This window comes from Oenanthe melanoleuca, chromosome 1 (assembly GCF_029582105.1).
Source record: "Oenanthe melanoleuca isolate GR-GAL-2019-014 chromosome 1, OMel1.0, whole genome shotgun sequence".
Lineage (NCBI taxonomy): Eukaryota > Metazoa > Chordata > Aves > Passeriformes > Muscicapidae > Oenanthe > Oenanthe melanoleuca.
The window spans coordinates 36,952,339-36,979,952 of record NC_079333.1 but is presented as its reverse complement, the minus strand read 5'-3'; the positions used below and the strand labels follow the sequence as shown (position 1 = coordinate 36,979,952).

At 45.6% G+C, this 27,614-nt stretch overlaps 1 protein-coding gene across 2 annotated transcripts in view; it reads left to right on the top strand.

Moving 5' to 3' along the window:
* Positions 1-24,427: 24,427 nt before the first annotated feature.
* The window catches only part of SESN3 (sestrin 3), a 44,107-nt gene continuing 40,920 nt past the window's right edge, over positions 24,428-27,614 (top strand). For both annotated transcript variants that reach the window (XM_056505133.1, XM_056505041.1), the window contains exon 1: positions 24,428-24,622. In XM_056505133.1, the coding sequence (XP_056361108.1) occupies positions 24,521-24,622 (102 nt within the window). In that variant the 5' untranslated portion in view covers positions 24,428-24,520. The remainder of the gene's footprint in view (positions 24,623-27,614) is intronic.

Genomic DNA, 27,614 nt, shown 5'->3' with positions numbered 1-27,614 from the left:
ACAAAGTGCCCTCAGATAAAGGCAGAAAACCCCATTTACCTGTGTAGAGAGCTTGTAACAGGATGCTAGAGTTAGATCCCTCATTCAGCAGGGCATACCTAAATGAGTTATTTTGTACTGCTTTCTGTTGATTTAAAATGAGATGACACAGAGACAGATTAGCTCAAACCACAGACATTATAAATTGCAATTTGGTCTCAAAAGCTGAAATGCTTTGATCTGTGATTCAGTTGGGGCCAAACTGAAGAGCATTTAAAGAGGGGGCAACACATACCAGGGAAAAAGAGCTTGGACATAAACAACTTTTTCTCAAATTACAGTAGCTGACCTGAATAAGTCTTTGCCATTATTTTCATCGGATTTTAATCACATCCACCAGGGAAGTTGTATAGCACCATCCCCACAGGGAGATTCCAAGACAAAACATGGCACTGTCTAGTATGTTCATTAACTACAGGTCTAGAAAGAATTTCATCTGCTGCCCAGTTGGAGGCTCACATTTGGTCTGGTCTTTCTGTGAGAAGTATGGTAAGAGATTTTATAGCTGATACATAAGCAATTTTTTTTTTTTAATAAAGCAAGAAGATCTAGGATTTGGCAGCATGGAAAGACCATAAGGGTTAAGAATATGCTTAAAGTTAAGTAGGTGAGTCGATGTGTGCTGAAGCAAGAGAGAAACTCTCCTGCTCTCTGGAGAAAAAGATTATCCATTTCTCCTTTGCTCCCTTTGGAAAGGTTTCTACTCCAGACAGCCCTCCCCAGTCCATACAGCAGGTTATGGGGTAAAAATCTGTCTCATTTTCTTAGTGATGTGAGCTCCTCTCACTGCTCTTCATGCAATCTTCTGCTCGTATTAAGTCTTTTGCAACACCTATCTTTTACAATATTGTTTTGTCTTCACCTTGTGAGCAGACCCCCTTTGTGCTCCCAATTGCCTCACTTCTGCCTAGCAAGCATTAGCACAGCCATGTGCAGAACCCTCCCAGATCCACCAGTGCTACTTTTTTCCTTTATTGGAGGCACAGTCATACCTGTATTTGTTTGTGCTGCTTTCAGAGGCTTACCAGCACAGTGTTGCAAGCATTGCCTTTCACCACAAGAATGTCCTTTCAGAAGAGAAAGGAGCCCTGGACTGGCTGGGATTATCCTGGGCTGGAGGCAGGAGGTTTTTGGCTGATGCTTCTGGTGGCGGCATTTTGTGATCCAACGGTCTGGTCCCGTGTCTGACATGGAACTGAGCTGACACACATTATAACTCACTTGGTTGCTTTGTCTCAGCTTCCCCTTGGCAAGAAACCAGCGCTCATATATCCCAGGATAATTGCACTGTTTAATGAGACATGGCCCTTGTCTTGCTCCTCTTCCTTTAATTGCTCCTATTGAGGACAGGCTCGCCTTAGAGAGGGATGAGCAGGATTTAATCCAGTATTTGCACAGACCTGTGCTATGAAATGCTGGTGGCAAAGTGTTTGGGTGGGAGAGTAAAGATGAACTGCTTTGAAAAAGGCTCAATTTGGAGAGATCGATAATTTAAATTTAGATACCAATTCAACATATTGCTGAACTAAATACCACTCTTTTGTGTGCAATTCCACTCTTACCACTCATGTGCTTAAAATTAAGCATATGCTTAAATGCTTTGCCAGAGGAGGTCTTCAGAGCTCCATTAGCACTGTATGTTTTTGCTCTAAATTCACTGTAATTGTTTCTCATTGAATAGATGCTCACTGAGTAAGATATAAAAAGAGCATGGGAACAAAGGGGCCCTCAATCTGAGACTTTGATCCACATATTATTCAAATACATAATGACTGCTTTGATTTATGGATTTATAATTCTATTGAGGCATTCCAGAGATTACCCAAAACATTCCAGCTCCAGTCTATGCTGGAGGGTGATACCAGAGCCCCTGCCTGGATTAGATGGATAAAATTTAGTTGCTTGCTTGCTGCTGAGATTACATCACAGAATGCAGGATAAGAGCAAGCTGCATGGCCATGCATTACCTTATATTTGGTGTTAATTCCAAAGGTTTTTTTCCCCTGTCACCTAAGAAAAGCGTCTGAAAGTAGAGACTATTCTACCCACAGTATATAGAGTTTTGGCAGTATAACAAGACAGCAGACTACATAGTGGGAGTTTTGAAAGAAGGAGCAGATGGTGGATTGCTAGCATAAGAATTTAGCAGTGCATTTAGAAAACAGATTATTTTGGAAGATGAGAAATTATGAGTATGATTAGCCCCCTCCCTCCCCTTTACTCCCACTCCCCTCCCCAAACATATCCCCACAAGATGTTAGTTTGGCCATGCACTGTAGGAGTGACTCAGCTCTGACACTGAGTAAGACTTCTGCAAAAATTCAAATCGGTGACAGCTGTTAAGAAAAAAGTCCCTGCTTTTCATTTGCACCAATACCAGTTTGGACTTTTTAATTCATTTCACCCTGCACAGCAGACCCACCTTGCTGGTAACAGAGAGGATTACTGGTAAAGGGACCTGGCCCTAAAGAGGGGCTCTTCCCAGACAGTGGGGAAGCACCACACAGCTCAGAACCTTGCCTTGCTGTTTGCTCCCCAACTACCACCACTCTGGTGGGTAGAGGAGTTCCTCAGTCAGTGGGAACTCAGATCTAGGATGAGGTCTTACTTTCATACCTCTCTGGCTATAGAATTTCCTTTCTTCCAGTCATTAAGTATTGGTTATATTGAGAGACTCAAGTGTGGGATAGAGTGAGATGGTTCTGCTGTGTGAGCAAGAGGAGACAATAAGACTTCATTAAGTTCTGAATCTCTAAAGCAATCCATAGAGTTTGGCTTCTGTGAGAGAAAGGACAGCATCAGAAATTGTAGTAACTGGTAGACTCTAGGGAGCCTTCCAGCTACATAAGAAGTCCTCTCTTTCTTTAAAGGTGGTCTTATCATGGGGAGAGGAGACAAAGGCTTGTACTGCAAATGGGTGAAACCCCTGACAGTGTGAGACAAGCCAATTTTGTCTTCCTCCCCACTCTGACAGCAGGACTTAGGAGTTAGCCAGAGACCAGCCTAAGGAGTGACTGCATTCACACTTACCTCTGTTTGGCCACAGTGACAAAAGGGATTTAAGAAGACATAAGAGGGGCAGTCGTATAATGCTTGGAAAACCCTTCAGTGTGAGACAAGGAGGTGGGCAGAAAATATGAGTTCTTTTCTGGTATGGTGATACAAGGTCACTCTTGTTATCAACTTCTTTGCTTGTCAGCTGCCTCCCATCACAGACTGCTGTCACTGGTGCAAAAACAGGGATTCAAGATGAACATCAGCACTGGAGTCTTGTGTCCTCAGTCCCAGTGGCACCTTGAAACAAGGTAAGGGAAGCCACAAAGACAATACATCCTGCACAAAGAGTTTAATTTCGGTTCTTTACAGTTCGTCCTCTCAGCATCTTAAATCCTTGTGATACAAGGGTGGAATTCACCTGGAGACAGAGAAATCACTTTGGAATTTTTCAATCCTAAATAAGGATTTTAAAGTAAAACAGGTACCTTGCATTCTGAAGGTGCCTGTTTCTTCCAACAACCATCAAAAGATTCCCAGAGAAACCAGCTCAGATATAGACTATGACTGTAGACTTTTAAACGGGATGAGATAAATGCCACCCAAAAGCCCTCATTAACTACAAGAAATGTTGGTGGAAAAATCAGCAACCTGCAATCTAAAAAATAAAAGTAGTGTGTCACCTATACACAAGAATGGTATTGAACATGCCTGTCATTTAGCAGTAGACCAGGATTTAAGGGCACTGGGGAAAAGAGGAGGCTGTACTGATCACTGAAGGGAGATTGCCTTCAGAGATGAAAATGTCTATTCAGCATGAAATGGCACTGGATTGAGTGTGTTGTTTCCCCAGGTTTCCCCAGCTTAGTTCATGCCACTTCACAACTGAAATTAATTCTTTGGTGCAGTGACACTGGACATGGTCACTTGGGGCAGTGTCCACCTGCCTGTAGATATCAGATGTGAGAAGGCAGATGTGAATTGTGAATTTTCTGTTCATCAAAGCAGCTATGCACCAGTGATTACCAGCACCTGAATGTTTGGATCTCATTTTCGAGTGAGGAGTGGAGTGTAGTAAATTAGATCTTCCATTGTGCATCAACCACGACCTCAGCATTTCAGAGAGGGGGCACATCCCTCCCAAAAACAACCTATATTCCATTCACACTATAGCTTTGTCCTTTTCACTATCCAGAATTCTGACAGAGGTTTCTTCTGGTCTTAGCTAGACTGGTAAGCCTGGATGGTCTTGCTCTCACAGCAAAGTCAGGTTCTTATAATAAGGAAAGGAATTGGTTTCTTGTGGATGGGACTGATTTGGTGGTGGAACAAACTCACAAGGTAACACAGTACTCATCTTCTCTTGCAAAGAGTGGACTATAGTTACTCCTTAGGTAGTATAGATGTTGGAAAAAAAGAAAATATCTTGCATCTGTATCATCTGTGGTAGACAAAAGGTGGTGGAGAACATCAGGTCATTGACTTAGAAATAGTCATTGTTTTTGAGCAAGACAGGCTGATATGACTTTCAAGGAGTAAAAAAATGGTTTTTGCTCAAGAAGTCATAGCTGAGTGTTTGTAATCCTGGTCACTCAGCTTCAGTGTTTTCTTTTTGGGATCAGACTGTGGAGAAGCAGGTCTCAGAGGAGCCAAGTGCCTTTGCTCTCCTTCACCCTCCTCAGTCTCACTATAGCCCTGTGAAAAATGCAGAGCTGGCTTAGAAACATCTTTTGCAGACTTGTGAACACCAACAACATACAGCTATCGGGCTGATTGCTGGTTGAAAACGTTCCAACTTTTTTTTGTTGTTTTCCTTGGGGGTGTTTTTTGGTTTGGGTTTTTTTTACCCTGAAAATGCTGACCTGACACAAAGAAAACATACTTTGAGAATGGGATGATTTTGACAATCCTTTGACAGAAACCAGGCAATGTTCCAATACAGCCTGACTTGCCAGGTGGGTTTCCAAACCCTCCCTGTTTCTTGTCAGCTCACGCAGAGCACCCTTGGCAGGCTGCCCTGCTGGATCCCAGGCACAAGGACCATGGGCACACCAAAATCCTGGAGCTTCCCTCTGCTGCATAGAAAGACCCTGGCAAAGGTGACTGATCTCAGGGCTGCCACACTAAGAAAGCCATCCTCCCTGAGCCTTCTCTCTGAGAGTCTTGGGAATACTTGTAAATGGTTGACACACAAAACACTGTCTAGAAGTTTTCTCAAAGGACTTTTGGAATTTCACCATTGCAAATGTTTATTTATTTTGGAGTAAACTTTTTTTGGTCTCATCTGTGGAGCTGAACATGGAATAAAATGTGGATCCATCTGTTCAAATTACTGGTTACCTCTGACTCTATCAACAGCAAGGTATTGCTGCACTCCCTGCAAATACTGCTGGGAGCAGACACAACCTCTTCTCAGCAGCTTCATTCTTTCCCCTTGGGAGATCTCCACAAATGGTCCCTCTCCCCACACATCCTCCCAAAGGGCTCTTGACTGTGGAACATCACGAGATGTTAATCCTGACAATGTCCCTTGTTGCCTGTGACCAAAAGGAAAAGCTGTTCAGCAAGATGCAGCATTCTTTTCTTTTTATCAGGTCTACAGTGGCCAGAGTCAAGGTGCTGTATCCTCTGATCTGGAGAACACAGCCCAGCTTCTACATGGCACCCACTGGTGCACTGCCAAGGATAACCCAAAGGGAACCCAGGGCAGGCAAGGTGAGGGTGATTATGGCAACAGGGAGATATGGTGAAAGCCATACAGCTCTTTTGACTGCTCTATTACACATTCTCATAATTCAGAGAAAACAAGCAATTCAGAACAGATTTTAGACTCCCTGATTTTTCCTTGATGGTTTGACTATAGCTGAAACACAGCCAGAATTTTTTTGCAGTTAGAGTCTGCCCAGCAGGCTGAGAAAAGGGTCAGCCCATCTTTTCCATTTTTTTCTCACCTGTGATCAGGTGACTACAATGCCCCACAGTGTTTGATGTATGCTGCTGTCAGAGCCCTGCAAGAGCTTGACTCTGCTGCACAGCAACTTCTCTCTAACCAAGTGTGTGAAACACACTGGTTCCCAGGGGAAATTTGAAGTGGGGAAAAAAGAAATAAAGAAAAAAAAAAAAAAAAAAGAAAAGAAAATAAGAAAAAAAAAAAAAAAAAAAAAAAAAAAGAGAGAGAGAGAAAAAGAAGAAAAAAGAAGAAAAAAGAAGAAAAAAGAAGAAAAAAGAAAACAAACCCAAAAACACCTCAACAAACAAACAAACAAACAAACCCCACATTAAAAAATTCAGCCAGTCTGATGTTTTTGTATTGAGGGAAGAGGATCTTGGGGATTTCATACACTGCAATGCCAAGCCAGGGAGCAGCCAGGAGCCCCTCACTGTTACAGGGCTGGGCTGGCAGCTGATCGAAATCACTTGGTTCAGTCTTCAAAGAAAAACTTGACAGGCTCCACCATGGGGGAAGAAAAACACAAAAGCAGTGGATTGAGGAGCTGGCTGAAGGGACAGAGATGGGCTGCAAGCTGGAGTTTAACAGGTGAAGCCTATTAAATGGGCAGATGAATCAATATCCCTTTTAACGAGAGGGAAAGATCAATCTTCTTCTCTGCAAGAGCAATGAAGCTGTGGAAGCTTATAGAGCTGGGGGAACTTATAGTGGCTGGGGGAACTGGGGTTGTTTTACCTGGAGAAAACATGGCTGAGGGGTGACCTGATTGATCTATGAAGGGAGGTTGTAGTGAGATAGGACTCAGTCTCTTTTCTCAAAGAACAAGCAATAGAACAAGCCTCAACATGCACCAGGGGAGGTGTAGTTTGGATATTTAGGAAGAATGGGTCCCCACTCCACCCCAGTCTAGCCAGCTGGTACCTACCAGCCCCTAGCACATAGCCTAGGGCTGTGCAATGTCCACATTACTTGGGGCAGGCAGGAGGAAAGTTAGTGTCAGCCATGCTGGTGCAAGTTGTCAAAAAGTTGTGCTGTTAGACAACAGGGTTAGCTACAACATCTGGTTTTCATCAAAACCAAGTGAAAGTGAGACATCCTTATAATTTATACCTGAGTTTGAGGAGGCCACTCTTGTTTCCCACAAGAGTCAAGAACTTCTTTCAGTAAGCAGATGTGGTCTCTCCTAACTGGAGATTAGCTCCAGCTCTGCCATGCTGCTTCAGAAATGTTCCTAATGGTGTTTTGTAAGGATCCTTGTCCAGGGGCAAGCAGAAAGCCCATAAGCCTCAAGAGACTGGCTTTCAACAGTGGCTCATTCTCTACCTACTTAGCTCAGGCCAGTGTGCCCGCCTGCTTGCACTGCCCCCACAGAAACGTGCAGTGCTCTAGACAGGATTTTTATTCAGAGTCATGGAAATAGCCCATCCAGTCAGACAGGCACAGTTTTGTATTGTTAGGAGCTGGTTCCACGGGGGAATTTTTGAATTCAGATTGCCCAACTCCAGCTCGGCAGGGCTGGGTGCCAAGGTATTTGGGCACAAAACGGTCAAGTGAGGTTTCATTCTTTTTTTGTAGACAGACAATATTTTTATGCCCTGTCATGGCTGGGCAATCAAAACAGCAATTAGGTTGCATCAGCAGATGTGCTTGCTTTTAGTGACTGTCAGTCTCAGCAGCGCACAAGCTGCATTCTGTTTGGTACAAAGATCTTTTCATTTCCAAATAAAACTTGGACCTTTACAGTGCTTTGTCAACCATCTGAAAAGCTGAGCAGGGGTGGCATTTGCTTTCAGCACTCCCAGCCTAGAAAAGTGCAGCTGTTTATCTTTAAAAGCCCTGTAAGGTGAGCAGAAAATGGAGACCTTGAACCTGCCCAGCAAAGGCAGAGCACAGCGTGTGCCCTTGCTCACAGCCCTGGATGGGAACAATAGAGCAGATTCTGTTTGCTCATCAGCAGAAAACCAGCCCAGCTTCCTAGGTCTGGCCAGCACAGCTCTCTTTCATTACTCTCTCCCCTGGTGAGGTCTGGCCCAAATTTAAGCAGCTGTTCTGAGAGTCACCTAACACCCCTCTGTCACTGGGGACAGTGATGGTGCTGCAGGATGAGTAACCTGCCATGAGCCCTCCAAATCCACAGAGAAACAGTGACTCACATGGTCCTGAGCATCTGAAACAGAAGGGATAAAGCATCTGCTGGGAACTCCTGCTTCTGCAGGTGACTGGAGGAGATGGGCCACCAAAACGTGTCACGTGGCTTACAGATTACCAAAATTAATGAATCCTATCTTCTACCTATACAGAGCATCTGCACCCATAATCTCCTGACCATCTTGCATTCCCAAATCCTCCAAGCAGCAATGAAAGTCACTGGCACCTGTCACTTTGGAAAGCTAGGTCTCAGCTGTGCCTCAAGTTTCACAGTAATTTTTGCAGGTTGGAGCAACTAGGAGATTAAGTGTAATAATACATATTTTCACTCAAATTAGATGAGATGCAGCAATGAAGGAGTCTAGGACAGAGATTTGTCTCCTGCTGGCTCAGGTCAGCATGTGTGCAGCCACATGCCCATCCTGGCACCAAGGGAGCACAGGAACACTCACCAAGCAACACAGGAACCTTGTTCTACAACTCACCACCCTGGAAACACAGTGCAAGGAGGCAGTGCAGGAAAAACCTTGGCTTTGGAAAGCACATAGGAAAACGGGGCTCCATTTTCATTTGAGCTTCTTTGGCATTATTAGAACATGAACAGATTTAACAGCATGGCCGTCTTTGGGCTGTCTGTAGGCTGCCCATGAGGGAAACAGTTTCACCTCTTCATGTTATGTCATTTCATGTAATTTCTAATAATGTTCAAAATCAAGATGGAACCCTTATTTTTTCATATTGATTTACTTCTGTTATATCCACTTTATTATTTTTCTACCTCTCTCTCCTCCCAGGTCTGTGTTTGAGGTAAGGATGGTCAGCTTGTACGAAGTACATCCTTCATTGGATGCTAATGGGACTGGCTCAAAAATTAATTTCAAATGTGGCGCCTGAACCAAGTCAAAGTTCACCTGAAAGTTTCTTACTGACCTTAGAAGAATGTTGGATACTTCTTACATGTAAGAAGTGAAATTCTGAGCCTTCCAGTCGTGGCCTTGGCCCATGAGTTAGTCACTGCCTGTTGCAGTGGCCAAAACACCAGCTTTGTGGTGAATGTGGGACAAACTGGAGAAAGGGTTCATGAATGCTGAGAGGGCAGGGACTTCTCCACATGAAGATGAGGGCCTAAGCTAGGGATAATGAAGTGGCTGTGATGTATGAGCCCAGCACTGAGAGCCAAAAAGCTCCAAGGGAGCCAAGGGAAGCTTCTCACCCATGTGGCCATTGTGGCAGATTTCATCAGATGCAATTTAAAAGATATCAAGCTCTTTCCTAATATCATTTGTCTTTATAAATAACTACTGCAGTTGACAAAGGGTTGTTATGGGATCTCAAAAAGGATAGGAACTAGAATTCAGAGCTGGAAATGGCAGGACAGACTTGCAACAGCACTCATGTTGGCTGTCTGGGGCACCCCTTAAGCTTCTGCAGCCCTGAATCCTCATCACCTCCTCAGGCCAGGTGCAGGGGGGTGGCTGAAGATCTTCCATTTATTAAATGCATGGAGCATTTCAGCTGTTCAGCCTCCCTTAGGTAGAGTGGTGTTTGGGACCCACTGCTATCCCTGCCAGGTGAGTGTGCTATATATCTGTTAAAACCCATGCCACTCACCTCCCCTTCACCAGCCTGTGTGACCTCCTGCTGAAGGTCACCAAGGCTCAGGCCAGCAAGTGACAGCCAGCACAGTCTGCACTGCACTGTGGCTCCTGATTTCTTCTGCCTAGACCAAGACAAGACTCACCAACACCAAGACTTGGGTTGCCTTCCTGCCCTGGATCCATGGCTGGAGTTTGGCTACCAGTGGTGACCTCAAGTGTCCACTGAGCTTAGGTGAGCTGGATAATGCCCAAGAGCTGTCCATGAACCTGTGCAAACACACACTGAACTCCTGAGAGGAAAATGTTTGTTCATTCCTTGAACTCTTATCTGGTGCACTCTGAATGTTAAAGCAGGCCAAGGAATTTGGCTCAAGAGCTGTGATGGACAAGGAAAGAAGATCAGTTTTGTGTGCCAAACAGGGGTTCTTGATGAAGTAGCATTGTAAAACAGGTAGCAAAAGGAGGGTATGAACCACAGTTTGGTTTGAAAGAATGCCTGGGGCTTTTTTTTTTTCTTAGTATAAATCCAGTTAATTCAGTTTTGAAGTTGCCTAAGCATCTTTTTTTTTTTTTTTTCTTTTAATCCTACCTCATTCTTGTGTGGTGGACAAATGCAGAGAGTAAACAGGGGAACTGCAGCACCCTCTAAGTACTTTGTGAGTCATTTGTGTCCCTCACCACCCTCTATGTATCAACAGCTACAGCAGAAGTGACCAGACTCCAACCAGAGGAGCTGGTAGCAAAGTGCCACTGCTGCACACATTCAAGAAAAGCAGCCATTTGAACACCTTATTCCATCGTGGATTTTTCAAATCCAAGGACCTGCTTTATTTCCAACAATTAGGCAGAAGCATGAACAAGAAGGTCTTCTCATCTAACAGTGGTTGTTATAAAAATACTGTTGTTCAAAATCTCCATCTTACTTGTTGGATAATATCCCTTTAGATTACCATTTTGCAGTATCACTGGTATATGCTGTGTGATCCCCTTAACTAATAAGCATCTCTTCTGGCAATTGATTTTTCGGCTGGTGGGAGAGAGCTCACAGCAAAACCTAAGTAAGAGTACAGCCAAATCAAGTAGTTTCTAAAGTGCACCACTTTAGAAAGATTCAAAAGTTAGTTCTCAGCTGTGCCCATGACCTGTGCTGTGACCTGTGCCAAGTCACTTCATCTTCTCAGGCTTCCTTTTCCATTCCAACCTTTTTGCATTTATCTCTACAGCTCGTGAGCTGGGCAGATGAGTTTCATTGTGTTTGTACAATGCACACTAAACCAGAGCTGTCAGACTGATTTGTGCCTCTTAGCACTGCCAGTGTTACCAGTTCTTGGGGATTTACTGGAGGTCTGCATGTCTGGAGGCTGTTATGAAGTCTTCTTTCTTGGGATGTTGCACTGAATTAATTTTCCATTTAAAAGAAATGAAGATTTTCAGGCAAGCCTGAAAATGCATGCACTAGAAATTCATATTTGAGAATATATGCAGAGGTGAGGTGGTGTAATTTTAAACATTTGGTGTTAGCAGAATGTCAGTAACACAGAGAGGGCACTAATGACATGGCCACAACAGTAAAAGCAGTAGAGAGAGAGTCAAAATGTTCCTGTTGCAAAGGCACTAGACAAGCAAACATCTAATTACCATGTTTTAACAGTATGGAAAACCAGTCAATTTACCAGGAGTTACATAATATGTCTGCATATTCTGTTTACAAAGGAGGATGCTGCCTTTCAGAGGCTGTGGGGCTGTCAGTGGGGTTTTTTACCCTTTTTATCAGGCCAGCCCCACACTTCTCTGACCCTGCTGCAGACGATGCTGGCGGCCCAGCACTCCTCCCCTCCCCCAAACAGCACTGCTGAGCCAAAATCTGCCTGCTCCCTATGTGCTGTGCAGGGCAGCCCTCCAGGGAGTAAGAAAAGGGGCTGGCAAAGAGGAAACATAGACTTTCTATTTTATTGTTGTTGATGCCATGGCTAGCTTCTTATGGAGTGCAGTGGCCTGCAAGCCTGCCTCTAAAATGGGGATAATGAGTCATTATTCTGCCAATAACAATGTGCATCCTTATTTAATTGTCCTCCTAGAACCCTGGTTGCCAGCAGGTGATGCAGGTTGCCCAGGGTGGGTGACAAGGAGTGACTCCCAAGCAGCTGGGGTCAGTGCTGGGTGTGTGCATACACCATGCCAGCAAGGGGACAGCACCCAAAAGCCACCTCACACACGGACCTTTTGGAGAGGTTCTGGGGAGGGAATCACCACCCCAGAGGGCTGAGCACAGTGCAGTGCACTGGGGAGAGGTGGGAAGCCCAGGGGCAGGGCTCCAGCCCACAGCCAGATGCCGCCCATTGTGTTCATTTGCATGAATAAAATACAAAAGCAAGTTTCTGGGATTGCCCCTCCCAAGGTGAGAGGTGAAATTACTTGCCCTAGGGTCACCTCTGGGACCAATGACAAAGTCCAGCCTGCAGGCAGGTTTGTGAAGGGAGAGAGGAGATGAAACCTTCCTCAGATCTTATCCACCTGCCTATTGCACGCTGAGACAGCAGAGGGAAAAAAAAATTAACTTACAAATCATTTGATAAATTTAATCTTGAGGTAAGCAACTTGACAAACTCAGTCTTGAGGCAAGCAAGTCAAATGGCTCACTTTGGCAGTTTTGTGCTCAGATCCATCCTAGACTCTGGTAGTTCCTGAGTTTCCCATTCCATCTGAAGGGGGGTGCCCAGTGCAGCTGTGCTGTGCTTCACTAAGGGCACCAGCACTGCTGCAAACCTGGCATCAGCCCTGGCTGGGCTGGCTGCTGCGTACGAACCATTACCTGCAACAACAAGTAAAGCACTGCTTGAACCTTGCACAAAGAAGCAAAAAACCAAAACAATAAATGCATTTTCCACAAGGGCAGAGACGGCAGCCTCTGAATAGGAATTGCTGGATGGGCTTATGACTCAGCTGGCTGCTCGCAGAGCACTTCAGCACGGGCTCAGCTTGGGATGGCTGTGCTGGATCCACAGCGAAACGCTGGCAGAGATGCGGGGTGAAGGTGTGGGACATGGGACAGGCCTGCAGCACTGGTGGGGCAGGGGGATGTGCTGCCCACCCATCACCCTCCCCCAGGAGGGGCTGCCCGTCCAGGGGATGCTGGTGGGATGCTGGGACGAAGGGCAGCCCTGCTGCTCCCATGGCTTGGGGTGACACACTCGGGGCTCGCGCGATGCGTTTCACCACCCGGGTCAAGCCCGGCTTGTTGGAGTGGGAGGAGGGAACCGGCCCAGGCGCCAAAGTGTCTGTGACTCTGCTTAGATCATAGTTATAATGTTTTTCTGCATACAGATCTACGTAAATAGAAAGGAACCATTCATCTCAGCTGGGAGGACTGGCAGTCTTTGGAGTCACCCTGTCCACTGATATCCAGCCACCTTATTTTTTGCCCAGTCTTTGATTTCTGCCCTCCTCCCCCCACCAGCACTGTTCCCAGGGCATCCTCTCCATGAAGCAGCCTTTTGTTCCTGGGTGCCTGGAGCCAACGTGCCTCCTTGCCTGGCTGCCTCATTCCACACCGACACCCTTAACTGCTGGTTTCATCTTCCTCGTAGCGATTGTCTCAGATGAAGTTTCAGTATCTCTGCTTCTCATCTGCGGCTCCAGAGTCCCATTTTCACCAGCCAAAAGCCAAAAGCCTTGCACTTGCCTGACCTCTGCAATTACCAGCAGGGCTCTTGCTTCACAGGCTGCAGCCTCTGGCCATGGGGAACCTTTGGAGCAGGGGCCATTTGGATAAGCCACAGGAGACCTAGAAACAGCAAGGTTTGCTTAAAATGTCTGGTTCTTCCTGCAGTTTCTTTCAAACTCACTGCTGCGACCTCACTCTCTGTGAAGTGCTGTTTTGATTACAGTATCATTTGAATGCTGCCTGTGATGGCAGAGTGCCTGTCCTGACCTCTGCAGGGTCTTCCTGTTTTCCATTTTTTTGCTTGTTAATCAAAAAGGAAAGTTGCTAGCCACCCCAGCCGTGGCTCTTCATGTACACAAGTGCAAAAGAGAGCATTAAACACAACTATTTGAGGGTTTCCTCCTTTCAATGCATATTTGTGCAAGAACTTTATGCAAATCTCCTGGTGCTGCTCAGGATATTCTCCTAGATGCACACTACTTTTGGTTTTCATTGTACCATGAGCATACATCTGACTTCAGCCAGCAGTTTTTAGTAGCTCTTCAGCAAACCCAAACATTTGCCCATACCTTCAGTGGTGTGAGGAGCCCACAGCACACACCTCTTCTCAGAAGATGAAGAGCAAGGCATGGTAATACAACAGATTGTGTGGGAAAATGGCAAGCCCATCACATGCCCACAATGCTGCTGCACAGGGTAGGTCCATTTCTAAATTCAGATATCACATTTCAGCTGCAGTGAATGGGGGTTGGGGCTGGACACCCCCTGTCACACCATTGCCATGCTGCCGCTGTGTTCAGGTCCAAATGTAAACTTTGCAGATCAGTAAAAAACCCAAAAATCAGTGGTCATTGCAGTTCTCATGGGAAGCTTGGCATTGGAATAGATCACCTTAACTCCAAGTCCCCCAGAAATTTTGCTGCAATCAGAAAAGGCATGCAGGAAAATTCAGAGGCCCTGCCTGCCTTCCTACAGCCCTTCTCAGATAGTATTTGTTCTCTCAAGGAACAGGATGTGATGGGATTACAGCTCGTGGTGCTGCTCACTGGCTCTGCTCAAGGGCTGGAAGAGGGTTTCAGAGGCATTCAACCCAGAATTGTGGAAGCTAAATGGCTCTGCCCATGGATCACCCCCAGCACCCCACTGTCCTGTGTGTCACTACAATCCCTAGGAAGCACAGGCTTGTCAGTCTGGGTACCATGCTCCAGCACAGCTGCCTTGGCTTCCTCAAGACAAAAGTATTCTGCTCTTCTGACAGCATCCCAGCTTTCAGGGATGGATGCAACTATGGTACTGAGGAAGAGAGAAAAGCTGCCCCAGCTCTTGCCCTGCACCAACCATTGGCAGCTCAATAGATGGCAAATGTCCCACCTTGCCTTGTGGCTCTCCTAGGAAACCCCAACTTGGCTAATCATTTTAGCATAAACTGCAAGAAAATTCTGGATACCAGAAGAAAATGAGCTCACATTAAAACTCTCACACTGCCTTTCTTGGTGAGAATAAAACTTCCATCTATCACTCAGATAACTTCAGACATGCTGTGCATGAGCTGTCGGGTTCTTCCCCTTCGTGCTGTTATCAAGAGTTCAGCAGCCACATCAGCTTTGTCTTCAGTTTGAGTATTTTCCTGTTTCACTTTCTCTGCATCTTATCGGGTACAGATACTGTTCTTTGATAACTCCACAGATAACTGCTCTTTCTGGACTTTCATTTTCACCATTCATGAAGCATCTTACATGAGTGCATCTCCATAAACTTCAGGAAGATCTGGAAGGGAATATCTGGAGGCAGATGGGGTTTGATTCTCCAGTACCTCCTACTGCCCTTCATAATAACATAAAGCTTAAAGACCTGGAAAGCAAATTGAGGTGTGGGAAAGGAGAGTCCATTTTCACAGAATAACAAATACCGTGCTTTTCATGATGAAGTTGTATGCTGGTGGGTATTGTCTCTCTAGAAAATAATTCTCACACAGAAGACAGAAGTCTGTAGCAGTCCCAGAAGGCAGCAGTCAGCTATCCCAGCCCCTTGTGCCTTGTTTTAACAGTGAGTCTCATGCATAGAGCCAGTGGAAATTGGGCCTCAGGCACCAGGTGGCTTGGGGAGAATTTTTTACCACTTAGGATTCTCACTGCTGCTGTGGTGCCCAGGTACCCACCCCAGACAGGTGCCTCCAAAGCAGCTGGGCAGCATCCCTTCTTGCTTCTGAATAATCTCTCATGTCCATCATCTCAGTGAGGAAAAGGAAAACATGCTACAGACAGGACAAGCCTCGATTTTTTTTTTTTTCCAGACAATATTTTTTCCAGTCTTTTTCATATTAAATGCCAGTTTCTCTGCTTTGAGACAGCTAGCTACAGGTATGCAAACCTAAAGATGTGATTTACTCATGTGAGACCCTCTCTCCCACCCATAGCCAAACAAATTGGCAATGCTTTGACAACAGCTGCACGTGGCAGCTCAGAACACAACCAAGAAAATTACCTGGCACAGCTGCAAGTTGTTCACCGCACTGACAAACAGTTGCCAACCACTTTCCTCTGCTCTCCAAGCTTGATCATGTCACAGACACCGCTTGGAAACCACATCCTTCTGCCGCAGTATGACTTGTCGGCACCGCTCTCAACACACTTTCTGATTAAAGGCATGAGTGCCTTTTGTCGCAGAGAGAAGTCACTGTGGGTGTTCAGAGGATCCCCAGTCTGCACAGAAGATGCTTTGCCCACCAGCTGCAGAGACTCACTTCAGGCACCAGGACCCCCTTTGCCTTTAGCCAAGTGCTATCCCCATCCAAGAGTGGACTGCTTGGCACTCTTTCTCCAGCGCTTTTGGCTCACACATTGCTTGCCCGACAGCACATCACTGCTACTTTACTCAAAGCAAACCTAGCAATCCTGCCAGGGATGTAAGGGAAGAAACTCACTTCTCATAAACTGACAAGAAAGAGGCAAATTCTCTGCCTACCAGCAGGAACATGCCTATGAATAGCCACTGTGTAAACACAGATTGCACATTGCAGAATGGCATCGAGCGTAGTTACCTCCAGCCATCTCTTCCTGAAATTCAATAGACATTGATATTTATACCCAGCCTTTGAGATTTAGCATGCTTCAGCACAAATATACATTTATTAATACCACATAACACCAGGCCTTATTGACTCTTATTGAGTCTCTTGCCACTCACAGGTATACATTTTTTCCTGGACTGTCATGCCTGAAATAAGTTAAACGAAGAGTGAATGATCTTTCAACAGAGTATGTAATATATTTAAGGCCACATTCAGCATTATTTTCCTTACTTCCCTTCACCAAAGTGATATTTATTGAGGAGGCTGTATTCTGCTCAGCAGTAGATTAGTGCTAATGATATATGACTCCAGTGGTTATAGCAGAGTTGATCTAGACATATATTGACAAAACAGGGAGTGGGAATTTGGCCCAACATTCTCAGAATAGGAGTACTAGAACTGGAGTTATGCCATGGAAGAATTTGGTCCATACTCTTTCCGAAACAAATAATGAGCCAAATAATGCAAAGAAGGAAGCTGCTCTGAAGTCTGTTTACAAGAAAATCTGTGATCTCCAGTGATTTAGAGTCCAGCTAGAGGAAGATTAAGTTCAAGAGCAATACAACCTGACTAAAATTAGTTATTTCTCCCTGTCAAATGACTTTTTAATAGAAATAAGGACAAATAAAGTTCATAAGACATGACCTTGCTCTGGAAATACAATCCTTTTATGTTTTCCATCTTAGACTCTGTGCGGTACAAAGACATCACTTCACCTCTAAAGCAGTGTCTGCTTCTACTGTCCAAGTATTCTCACAAATCTTTATCAGTATAAATGCTTCAGTGGCCATAGCAAATAGCCTAGTCTGTGTGCCTGTGGTTCAGTTATACCAAGCATATCAGGAAGTTAGCAGAGCAAGATGCAATGACCCATGTTATTATTCATTCATTTGCCCAGACAGGAGTTGGGTTCTGCCATTTGCAGCTCAGGAGACCCAGCACTGAAGCAGTTTCACCAGCAGAGCAAGATGCACTGATTGCACACTTTTTTCCTTCCAGACTGACCCTCCCTTTCCCCTCTCCTGACATTACAAATAGAGCTCATATCTACTTCAACACTGGGCTGAAATAGGACAGGGAGCCTTCACAGAAAAATCTACATGCAGGAGCCATGAATTTCCATGTTTCCATGAGGAGGCAGAAGCAGAAAGGAGGTGGCTGATGTTGGCCCAGGGAAGCTGCTGCTCCTTTTCTCTTGCTCTGCAGTGCCAGATGGCCAGTCCCATCCTGCTTGCTGCATTTTGGTGTATGGCAGCAGGCACTGCCTAGCTGTGCAGGAGGGAGGGAGGCAGAACTGCCAAGGTTAGCAGGTTGTGAGGCTCTGCACAGGCAAATTGTGCTGCTGATTCAGCCAGCCAACAACCCTGCAGGGGTCTTTCTTTAAGGCTGAATCTCAACGCCTCTCCTGTCCAAGAACGTCCCCAGCATCCAGACAGAGATGAATGAAAGAAGAAAACACACCATGCAAACAAGCCTTCAGCACTTAGATGATTTTGCTGGGGAAGATCCCACGTGCTAACTGCCTCCACTCACACGCCTAATTGCTTCTAAATGTGGTACCATTCTGAGAAAATCCCACTTGCACTGACACTCTGGTTTTTCAGGGCGTAGCCATTGGAAAAATAATGAAACAGGGTAAAAACATTTTTTAAATAAAAGTAAGCCAAGTCCATAATGCATGCATATCTTTCAGCACTTCAGCTCTTCTTTGTCTAAAAACAAGGAATAAAACTCTGCCATGATTTAGCCTGATCTTCCAACATATTTGTGTTCATATCTCATGGGTTTCAATGCAAAATGGAACTAAACTATGTGCCATATCCCAAAAGCTGCTAAGTTTTGTATTTGGTTTTCTGCATTTGTATTTTGTATTTGAAAATAATGAAAGCCATAACTTCACCAGTGAATACAGGAAGCTAATTTCACTTATCAGCTCCATCCTTAATGTGGCATCATGCTGTACCAAGTGTTTCATTTGCAAAATGCAAACAGACAAGTTCTGCTGCTCGAGAAGCATCACAGTTTTTCAGTCAGACAAAGACATTTGCATGCTTTGGACTGGCCAGGCACAAAACTGAGCTAAAGTAGTGGGAGGAAACAGGCAGCAAACCCCCAGCCAGCTGCCTCCTGCTTGCCCTCTTCTGGCTCCTTGGCTTTTGAACTCTTGGCCTCATGGCTGCAAAAGGAAAGCTCGAGGTGTTTTCCCCAGCCTGAGCTACACAGTTGTGGTTAGGCTGTGCTCTTCAGTGATACCCAGTATTGTAGCTGGGAGTCGAGGAAGGAGCTCCCACTTTCCACCCAAAGGCCAGCAGCATTTCTGTCCTCTGGAGGAAATCTTGCCACTGGTCCACAGTGCCAGAGGACGCTTACATCTCACAGAGATGTCACAACTGCAGCTTTGATGCAGGCACACATGTTCAGGAGAGGGATGAAACCTCGGGCACATCCTTACCAGTGCTGGAACTGGTGCCTTTCTTGCAGCTGTGCACCAGTGCCCAGACCCGACTTGTCCCTGCTCCACATCCTGCCTGTCTCCAGGCATCCCTGTCTGCCCCATGAACTCCAGTCCTGGAGAGGAGATTGTTTTCTGTCCCCACAGGTAGCCCTGCTGCTGTCACTAAATCTGTTTTGCAAGACTGCCGTCAATATTAATAGGAATACATTACAAGGGATTACTTGAAATTCTCCTTTTGCAGGGAGTTAGACCAGGCTGCCTTTGTCCTGATTTTCAGATGCGGTTTTTTTTTTCATTTAATATATTTCCCCTCTGAATCGCTCTCAAAAACTGTACAGGCTGAAACATTTCCAACTTTAACTTGAAGCTTAAAGTATTTTTTTCCCAGATGATCCCTATTTATGGGCTTGCAGCACTGGCCAGTGTGGTCTCAGAAGGCTGAATTGAAGTAAACAACATGTTGAAATATATTTAGTGAATTATCATGCAAACCACAGAAGAACATGAAGAGAGAGAGAGAAGAGGATTCTTGGTTGGGTAATGATTCAATGTTTTCTGTCAGAGAAATCAGATATTAAAAAGGCCTATTAGGTCACTGAGCTCAGCTTTCCTGGGCCATGCCATAATTGTTTCTTACGATAAACATAATTTCAAATGCTTTATCTAGTTACGGTTTAAACCCTGCAAATGAAAAGGCACGTACCCCCACCCTCAAGGAAGAATTCCACAACCTATCACATCTCCCTGTCTCACACAACTATCTGAACACCCATTTGGTAGATTAGTATGTGTAATAGTAAGTCATTTTCTAGTGTCAGAGTGTGCAAAACATCACTCAGTGCACAAACTTTATCTGTTGCTCTTCCTTCCCCTAAACAACATAATATAAATGCTGGGCAAATGATATTAGAACAGGGCAACAAAAATTATGGTAATGAAGGCAGGACTATCACTCATTTGACATAATGTCAATGGGCTGGATTTTTGGCCTGGAGAAACTACATCTATTTGCCTGTGTGTACATATTCAGTGTGGCTTTACCGAATGACTCATGGAGTCATGAAATGCAAGGCATGTGACATGTGTCAATCAGCTCATTTAATCACAGCACTTTACTGTGGCAGTCAGGGAGCTGGGTAGGGCTGCAAGGCTGGGCACTCAAGTATGCTCTCTCTGCTTCTGGGCAAAACTTGAGGATCTTGTAATTTCATATGGGATTTCTAGTCTTGCAGCAATCCAGTCAGAGCTATTGCATGGCAGCTGCCCCCTCCCGTCCTCTCTCTCCAAGCTGCTGGATGTCTATGAATAACAAACGTTTCCACTGCATAACGAGTTCAATTTTACAGCACTTGATCTTGTCAATCTAGCCTTTTCAGGAAGCATCAAGCTGTTCAATAATGTATGAACAACAAAAGCACTGCACACTTGTAGAGTAGGTGCATAATTTAGGGAAGGTTCATGTAGATTTTGTAAGCATTTTATAGCACCTGCACAGCACATTGCCACCAGGCTGACTATTCTGGGACACACAATATGGTCAGTGCAGTCAATCCACAGATCATCTTCTTATTGCTCTTTAAAAAGTGCATGTTTATTGCTCTGTGCTCCCTTACAGAGTAGTTGTGCAGCAGATGGTTGTTGGGTGTGGTGCTCTCTGGAAGACAGTGGAGATGCATTTTGTCCAAATTCCAGGTGGAAATACTGCAGCCTCAGCAGGAGTTCAGAGCTGGTATCACACTGCTAAAATGCAGAATGAGTATATGCTCTGTGGGATGAAGGCAGGTCAGTGTTTGGATGCACCTGTGTCTCTCAGCCAATCTGTATGAACAATGTTAACTTGAAGGCTGCCTAAGGCAATAGGAGAAATTAGACCTCCTAGCAAAGGCCATCACATCTCAGCCACTCCTATGGCAAGGACAGCAGTCCACACCTGGCTGCAATGTGTCTGCCAAAAACGCTGATGATTTCAGGAGAGAGGGTAGTAATCCTTACTTCCTTTGGAAGTTTGTTCCTGCCTTGTTGTTTCATCATAGTGTTTGTTTTTTAAACTTTGCAAAAGTTATGATCATTGGTGATAAAAATCTGTTTAAATCAGTAACCACTTGTGCAAAGCTATCCCAGCAGGTCAGTAAACTCTGTGAAAGGATATGATGTTCTCAAGCCAGTATGAACCATATCATCAAGATTTAAAAAAATCTCCACCTTACCCTTACACAGCAAGAGTTCACAGCCTGTCCAGGTGACCTCAGCAGAGACAACTGATTTGGTTTACAGAACTGACAATCTTTGTAGAATTTTCAGGTAGGTCAAGATGCCATGCTGCTTGTAAACCCAAGTACCTCTTAATTTCAGCATTCTGCTTGCCTTTATGACTCAGTAGCTGGGCAAAAACTGAAGGAAATCCATAGCAGTGGGTACAGTGAGGTACAGTTGAACCATAAAAACTGACAGACAATTGTGAAGGCAGCACTGGATATTTTTGCATACTTTATTTAAGCAATAAGCTTACAAGGAGAACTTTCAAGAATGTGGATATGCTCACCAAGAAAGCAGCTTGTACAAAGACAGGCATTTATTCTGGAGAACTTATGCACATGTTTAACTCAAAATGGAATAATCCAAGAGCTCAAAACCAGGCCCACATGCACAAGCCTTTGCAGGCAGCAGGACTCTGCAGATGCTGTAAACAGAGCACAAAAATGGTGTTTTACAGGAGCATTGTCACATAGAGCCCAGCAGCTCATTCCCAAATAAGATATCCAGAAAGAGTTCAGGTGTTTTGAAAATTGTCATATTGTCTCTAGTCTACACACTAATTTTATGGGACTGATACTGTGTAAGCACTGGCCCTGTTAAGTACACGTCTGATCTTTACTAGCACTAAAACTCTTTATTAAAAAAATGCAGAAAAATGAACTCCAGAAAAGATATCCAATAGAATTTTTATTGAGGGCAAGAAAGGGGTTTAGGCAACTTCTATTTGCTGTATTGTTTCCAAAAACAATGAAACACTTTCAAAGTTTATGTTTCTCTTGACATTTCTCAGATACTGAAGTACTGAAAGGCAAGACTGGGAGCCACAAAGGTACTTAAGTGCTTCTTGTTTAATTAAGGGTTAGTCAACCAAATACTTAAGCATCTAGGCATGCATGTCCTGCTTTCTTTCACAAGACATTTGTGGCAGAACAGAGACTAGATACCAAATTTCTTGAATTTTAACCTGCCTTATAAGTCAGCCTAACCTTCACACCTGGCTAATGGAAATTTTTCCTGGGTTTAATGGACTATGCTGAAGATCTGAAGTTGTCACTCAAGGCAGAAATAATTTCAGCGGGGGAATGGGACCCCAGGTTTCTAGGAATTTTCTGTTGTGTACTTGCTACTGTGGATATAAAATAAATGAATAGATGCTATTACTGAAATCTGAGTATTTGCAAATGTTCTGATTTTAAACATTTGGAGTAACTCAGCCAAAATCTTTCTCTTACCTGTTTTTCAAACTTATCTGTTACCACCCTTGCCAATGAGTTTGAGTTTTGAACCAGACACAGCAAATGACTCAAAGTGAACTTACTTGAGCTGAAGGGTAAGCTCTCCTGTGCTTGATCACTGATCCTCTACTGCCTCTTTGAAAAATTCCCATTTCAGGTAACATTATCATGGAGTTCAGCAAGAAATAAAAGGCTGTTTATATCATTCATATAGTTTACTTGAATTTTAGTATCACATTCAGATTACATGATGAAAACTAACCTGTTTGGCTACCTTCTTCCCCTGGTTTAAATATCACCACTCTGCAGTGTGTGGGATTCGGACATGGCACAGCAAGTACGTGCACTCAGGCAAGCAAACTGTTTTCTCACGTTGGGATGCCATTTCTAGTATATTGTTGGGGGGGGGAACCCAAAACAACAAAACGAAACAGAAAAAGCAAAAAAAACCCCAACAATCCCCTTCCATATATTCCTCTCCAAACATTTTGTATGGCTGCCTGTGCCTGTAACATTTGGATGCATTCGCAACAGTGCAGTCCAAAGATTGTCCGTCTGTTGAAGGCTGCTCTGCCCGAGGAAAAGATCCCTTTTCAAATGGATAGAAGGGAAAGGATGGAGGAGAATGTTTCTCTGGATGCGGTTTTACTTATGGTGGCAAAGTTTGATCTGAGAAACTTTTCGGTAGTTCTCAAAGACAGATCTAGGTTCAATCAGTCTCCTTTAAGATATGTAAATTACTAATTGCATTGTGCCCTTTTTAGCCAGCCAGTCGACTAAATTATACAACGCTTCATTTTGCAAAAATAGAAAGTATTCCCAGGCAAAGCAAATCACAGTTCTCAAGTAGCTGATTTTAAATTATTTCTCTGAGAGAAACCTTGAAAACAATGTAACACCCCAAAATCTGCTTAGAAATTTTGTAGAGTAATGGCATTCTGTTCCCATTAAAAAATAAAAACCAAAATCCTTCTATATCATCATCTTTCAAAACCGGAGTTATGTAATGCTCGATATTTAATGAACTTTTATTGACGTCCGTGGGACTACTTATGCTGAAGCTCCTCTGTGCGCACTTAAAAGCTGAAGAGCGCACAGGCAAGGGAAACTGCAGTGATGCCGTGACGCAAGGAAAAAAAAAAAAAAAAATTAAAAAAAAAAAAGAGAGGTTCATACCCTAGCTCTCCGAGGCTGCAGATAATAGATTTGCCTCTGTCCTAATTATACACTCCATCTCCGTGCATTAGCATGGAGCCTAGAAAACCTGACTCATCACCCCTAACAATCCCGGCGACCTGAGGCGAACATACACACAGACACAGAGACACACACACACATATACACACACACACTCTCGCATGCGTGCTCCCAACTTCCCCAAGAGCAAACACCTCATCCTGCTCCGCCTGGCCGTGTCCCTGCATGTGCACCCCGCCGCTCCGGCAGCGACAGCAGCTCGCCCCCGCCCCGGGAACCGGGCTGTCTCCAGAGGATGGCCATGGCCGCGGACGGGGTCTGGCCCTGGGGAGGGGAGCTGAGGCCGGCACCCTTGGGCAGCGGTGCCCAAGCCGGGACACCCGGGGCCGGGACACCCGGGGCCGGGAGCCTGAGGGGCGCTCCGGGGGAAGCAGGAGCGGGATCGGGAGCGGCCCTGAGGCTCCGGGACCCCGGCCCTGGGGGCGTGGCCTCGGGGCCTGCTTTGCATGGCGCCCACGCTATTGGCCGGCGGAAGGCACGCGCCGAGGGCCGGCCCCGCCCCTCTCTGCCCAAGGCTGCCCGGAGACGCCGCCGGCCCCGCCCCTCAGCTGCTTCGGCCCCGCCCCCCGCCCCGCCCCCTCTCGCAGGCTGCCCGGAGATGGGAGCCGCAGCGGGCGCTGCCCATTGGCCGGCGGCGGGCGGCGCCCCGCGATTGGCCGGCGGCGGCGGCGGTGGGCGGGGCGGGCGGCGCGGATTGGCGGGGCCCGCGGGGGTGTGCGCGGGGGGCGGCGGCGCGGAGCGGGCGCTGGGGCCGCGGCCGGGGATGGGGGCGGCCGGCGGCGCGGGCAGCTGAGCGGCGCGCAGCGTCCTGGGCCTCCCCGTCCCGCCCGGCCGTGGCCGCCATCCCCGCCACCATGAACCGCCTCGGCTCCGGACCCGTGGGCAGCGCCGCCGCCGCTGCCGCCGCCGCCGGGCAGTACCGGGTGTGCGGCAATTGCCGGAAGGTGCCGAGACAGGTATCGGGGGGCGTCCGCAGCGAGGCGGCGAGAGCCGCGAGAGGGGCTGGTGCGGGGATTGGGGGAGCGGCAGTGGGACGGAGCCTCGGCGTGAGGGGAAGCGGGCAGTGGGGCAGCAGTGGGGCAGGGATGGAGGGAGGCAGCGGGGTGCGGGCTCTCCGGGAGCTGAGAGCCCGGGGGAGCAGAGGGGTGCGGGGCGGGGGGAACCCGGGGGGTGCCGAACCCCGCGCCCCCATCGCCCCCGTCCGCCGTGGGACGGCTGTCACTTGCCCGTGTCCCAGGCTGTCCCCTGCATCCCCGGGTTTGGGGGACACTCGGCCTCTCCGATGGCATCGGGGGGGCTTGGCTTGGGGCTCGGCCGCTCTCCTAAAGTTTATCATCCACGTATTTCGCCGGCGAAATTCATCACGGCGATCTCCGTCAAGTCTTTGTGCTGGGTTCGGGGGGGGGGTCGGGTCGGATCTGAGATTTTTACATTTAAAAATGTAAGAAAAGCAGCAGGGAGCTGCCAGCCCCCTGCCCCTCAGCGCATCCCCGCAGTGCCCGGCCGATCCCTGCGGATCCCCCCAGGGCGGGCTGCGGTGCCCGCACCCCTGATCCCGGCATCGGCATTAGCCGAGGTGCTTTTTGTTTGTCCAGTGCAAATGAATTAAAACTGCTGAGCTGTGCAAACTCGCCGAGTCTCCGAGCGCCCAAGATGAACGCGATGCCGGTTTTGGTTTTATTTTAATTCAATCTCTCCCAGCACATTTTGCTCCAGGTTGGTTCTTGCAAACGCTAAGAAAGCCTGTAAGTCAATGAGCTCAAATATTTGCGCTCTTTGTCCAAAAACTGTTTTTCTTCCTCTGTGGGTCAGGCCAAGTGCCAATCAAAGTTGTTTTTCAAGCCTCTCTTCCCTGCAGTAGGACTGCTTTTTTCTTTCTTCCTTTTTTTTTTTTTTTTTTTTTTTTTTTTTTTTAAGGGTTTGGTTTTTGGAAAGGAGGTGTGTATTTAGGGGAGGGGGAGGAGAAACGCTAAAAATCGGTCAGAGAGAGAAGCAGATCTTAAAAAATCATGTTTCTTGAATATTTTAATGGAAACAAAATCTTATTAAATGTGCATGCTTGGTGTGTGCAGTTATTTTTTCCATAAACTCTTGGATCATGTTACAGTTGATACTTGGTGCTCAGCTCTTAGCTCAGCTTGTGAGAAATGTAATGGATCAGAGAAGCACACATCAGCAGAGTCTGGTTTTTAACCATTTCGTTGCAGGACCAAATCCCTTCTTGGCTTTAGCTTGCTGCTGTTCCCACTTTAAGCAAAACAAGTACTTAAAACAGGGTTAAAGCTTCAGACTTGACATATGTCTAAAGACATACAAATTAAGCAGTGCCAAATATGTCTGTAGAACAAGCAGGGAGGGAGCTTGCTTTGTTCTGCCAAATCATCAAAATGTTTTGTTGACAAATAAAGTGGTGCTTGGCAGCACTTGTAGATCTAAAATTAAATTTAAGTTGCTGAATTTTTTTAAAATTGTATTCCCATCCTGCTGTGTAGGACTTTTTTTGTATATCTCTTTAATACCAGTGGGAGGTAGGAGGTAGGGATAGGGTTAGATGGTACTTTCCTGGTAATGGGAAACTTGCTGGATTTAATTTATTGTTTTATTTTTATTTTATTTTAAAGTAGTTTAGGGATGATGGTGAAACATAGGAGCTCAGTTGAGTCTGTTGAGGAAGGCCACTTAATGCTGTTTTGCTGTGACTGTGGTCATTTCAACCATACAAAATTGGGGAAGAATAAAGAAACTGAGTGATAGCCCATGAAGCCCTCTTGAAACATAAGTGTTCTGTGCTTTCAGTGGTGGTACTGGAGCATCATTCCATTTCTGTTGTAGGCTGGATAATAAAAATAGAAGTGCAAAGCTTCTGACTACATCTGTCATTATTTAAAAGTTGATATAATAAAAATCACTGTACATTTTAACCTTTTGCACCTCATTGACAAGCATGCAAGTAGAAAACATGAGGAAAAAAAACAAAACAAAACACTTGATAGAAGTGAGATGCAAATTTGGCCTGAGTCTCAGAGTAATAATCTTCAGATAAGTGCTGCCTCATCTGTTCTTTTGATGGTATTGGATTTTGGTTTTTTCTTAATGTCCATGTGATAACATACTGGAAAAAAGGGTTGGCCTTGAAACATGTTGAATCTCTTCTGCCCTCCTCTGTTTTAAGTCTTTATTTGAAGTCATTTGAATGCTCACAGTTTAGGTAGAGCTGTTGTCAAAATCATAAGGGGCAAAGCAAGCTTCCAACTCAGTAGCATATAATGAAATCTGAAATAGTCTAGCAGGTTTTGGATTCTCCTGGGTGAAGGTAAGTTTCTCTTTCACCTGGGAAACAGGAAAAACTAGATACAGCACTTTATGCTTCATTCAATTTCAGATTAAACAAAGTTACATTTTATTATGGAAAGCTCTATGAGGGCAGCACTGAGACTCTTGCTAAGGATTCATGGGTTGAATTTGCCTATGAAGAAGGTTTCTCATATTGAAAGGGCACAATTTCCAGTTGGGTTTATTGTTATGATACTCTTTAGATAATCAGATCTACTTGCAGAATAATTGTTGCTAGTCAGAAGGGCTTAGACAGTCACAGATACAACAACTGCATCATTATTTGGTTTAGGAGAGAACAAGGAAAGGGCAGCCAGTCATAAGTGTTGGGTTTGGTAAGTGATCTTGTTGAACAGACAACCAAGGCTAATGCTTTTAATCAGCTTAAAATAAATGGAAGAATGACCAAAGCAGGACGAGTAGCTCTGGTTCTTGGGATGGATGGGCAGCCTTTATAACAAAACTGTGGCATACCAGGAGGGAGGGGTGCTTACAGGGCATAGGAGTGCTGTTGCCATGTCTTTCCTAGAGGGAGCTGAGAGGTGCTGCCTCTTCAGTAACCAGGACAGGCCCAGTTCTCCCCTTTGGAAATGCAACATGTAGGGGAGTCCCTGG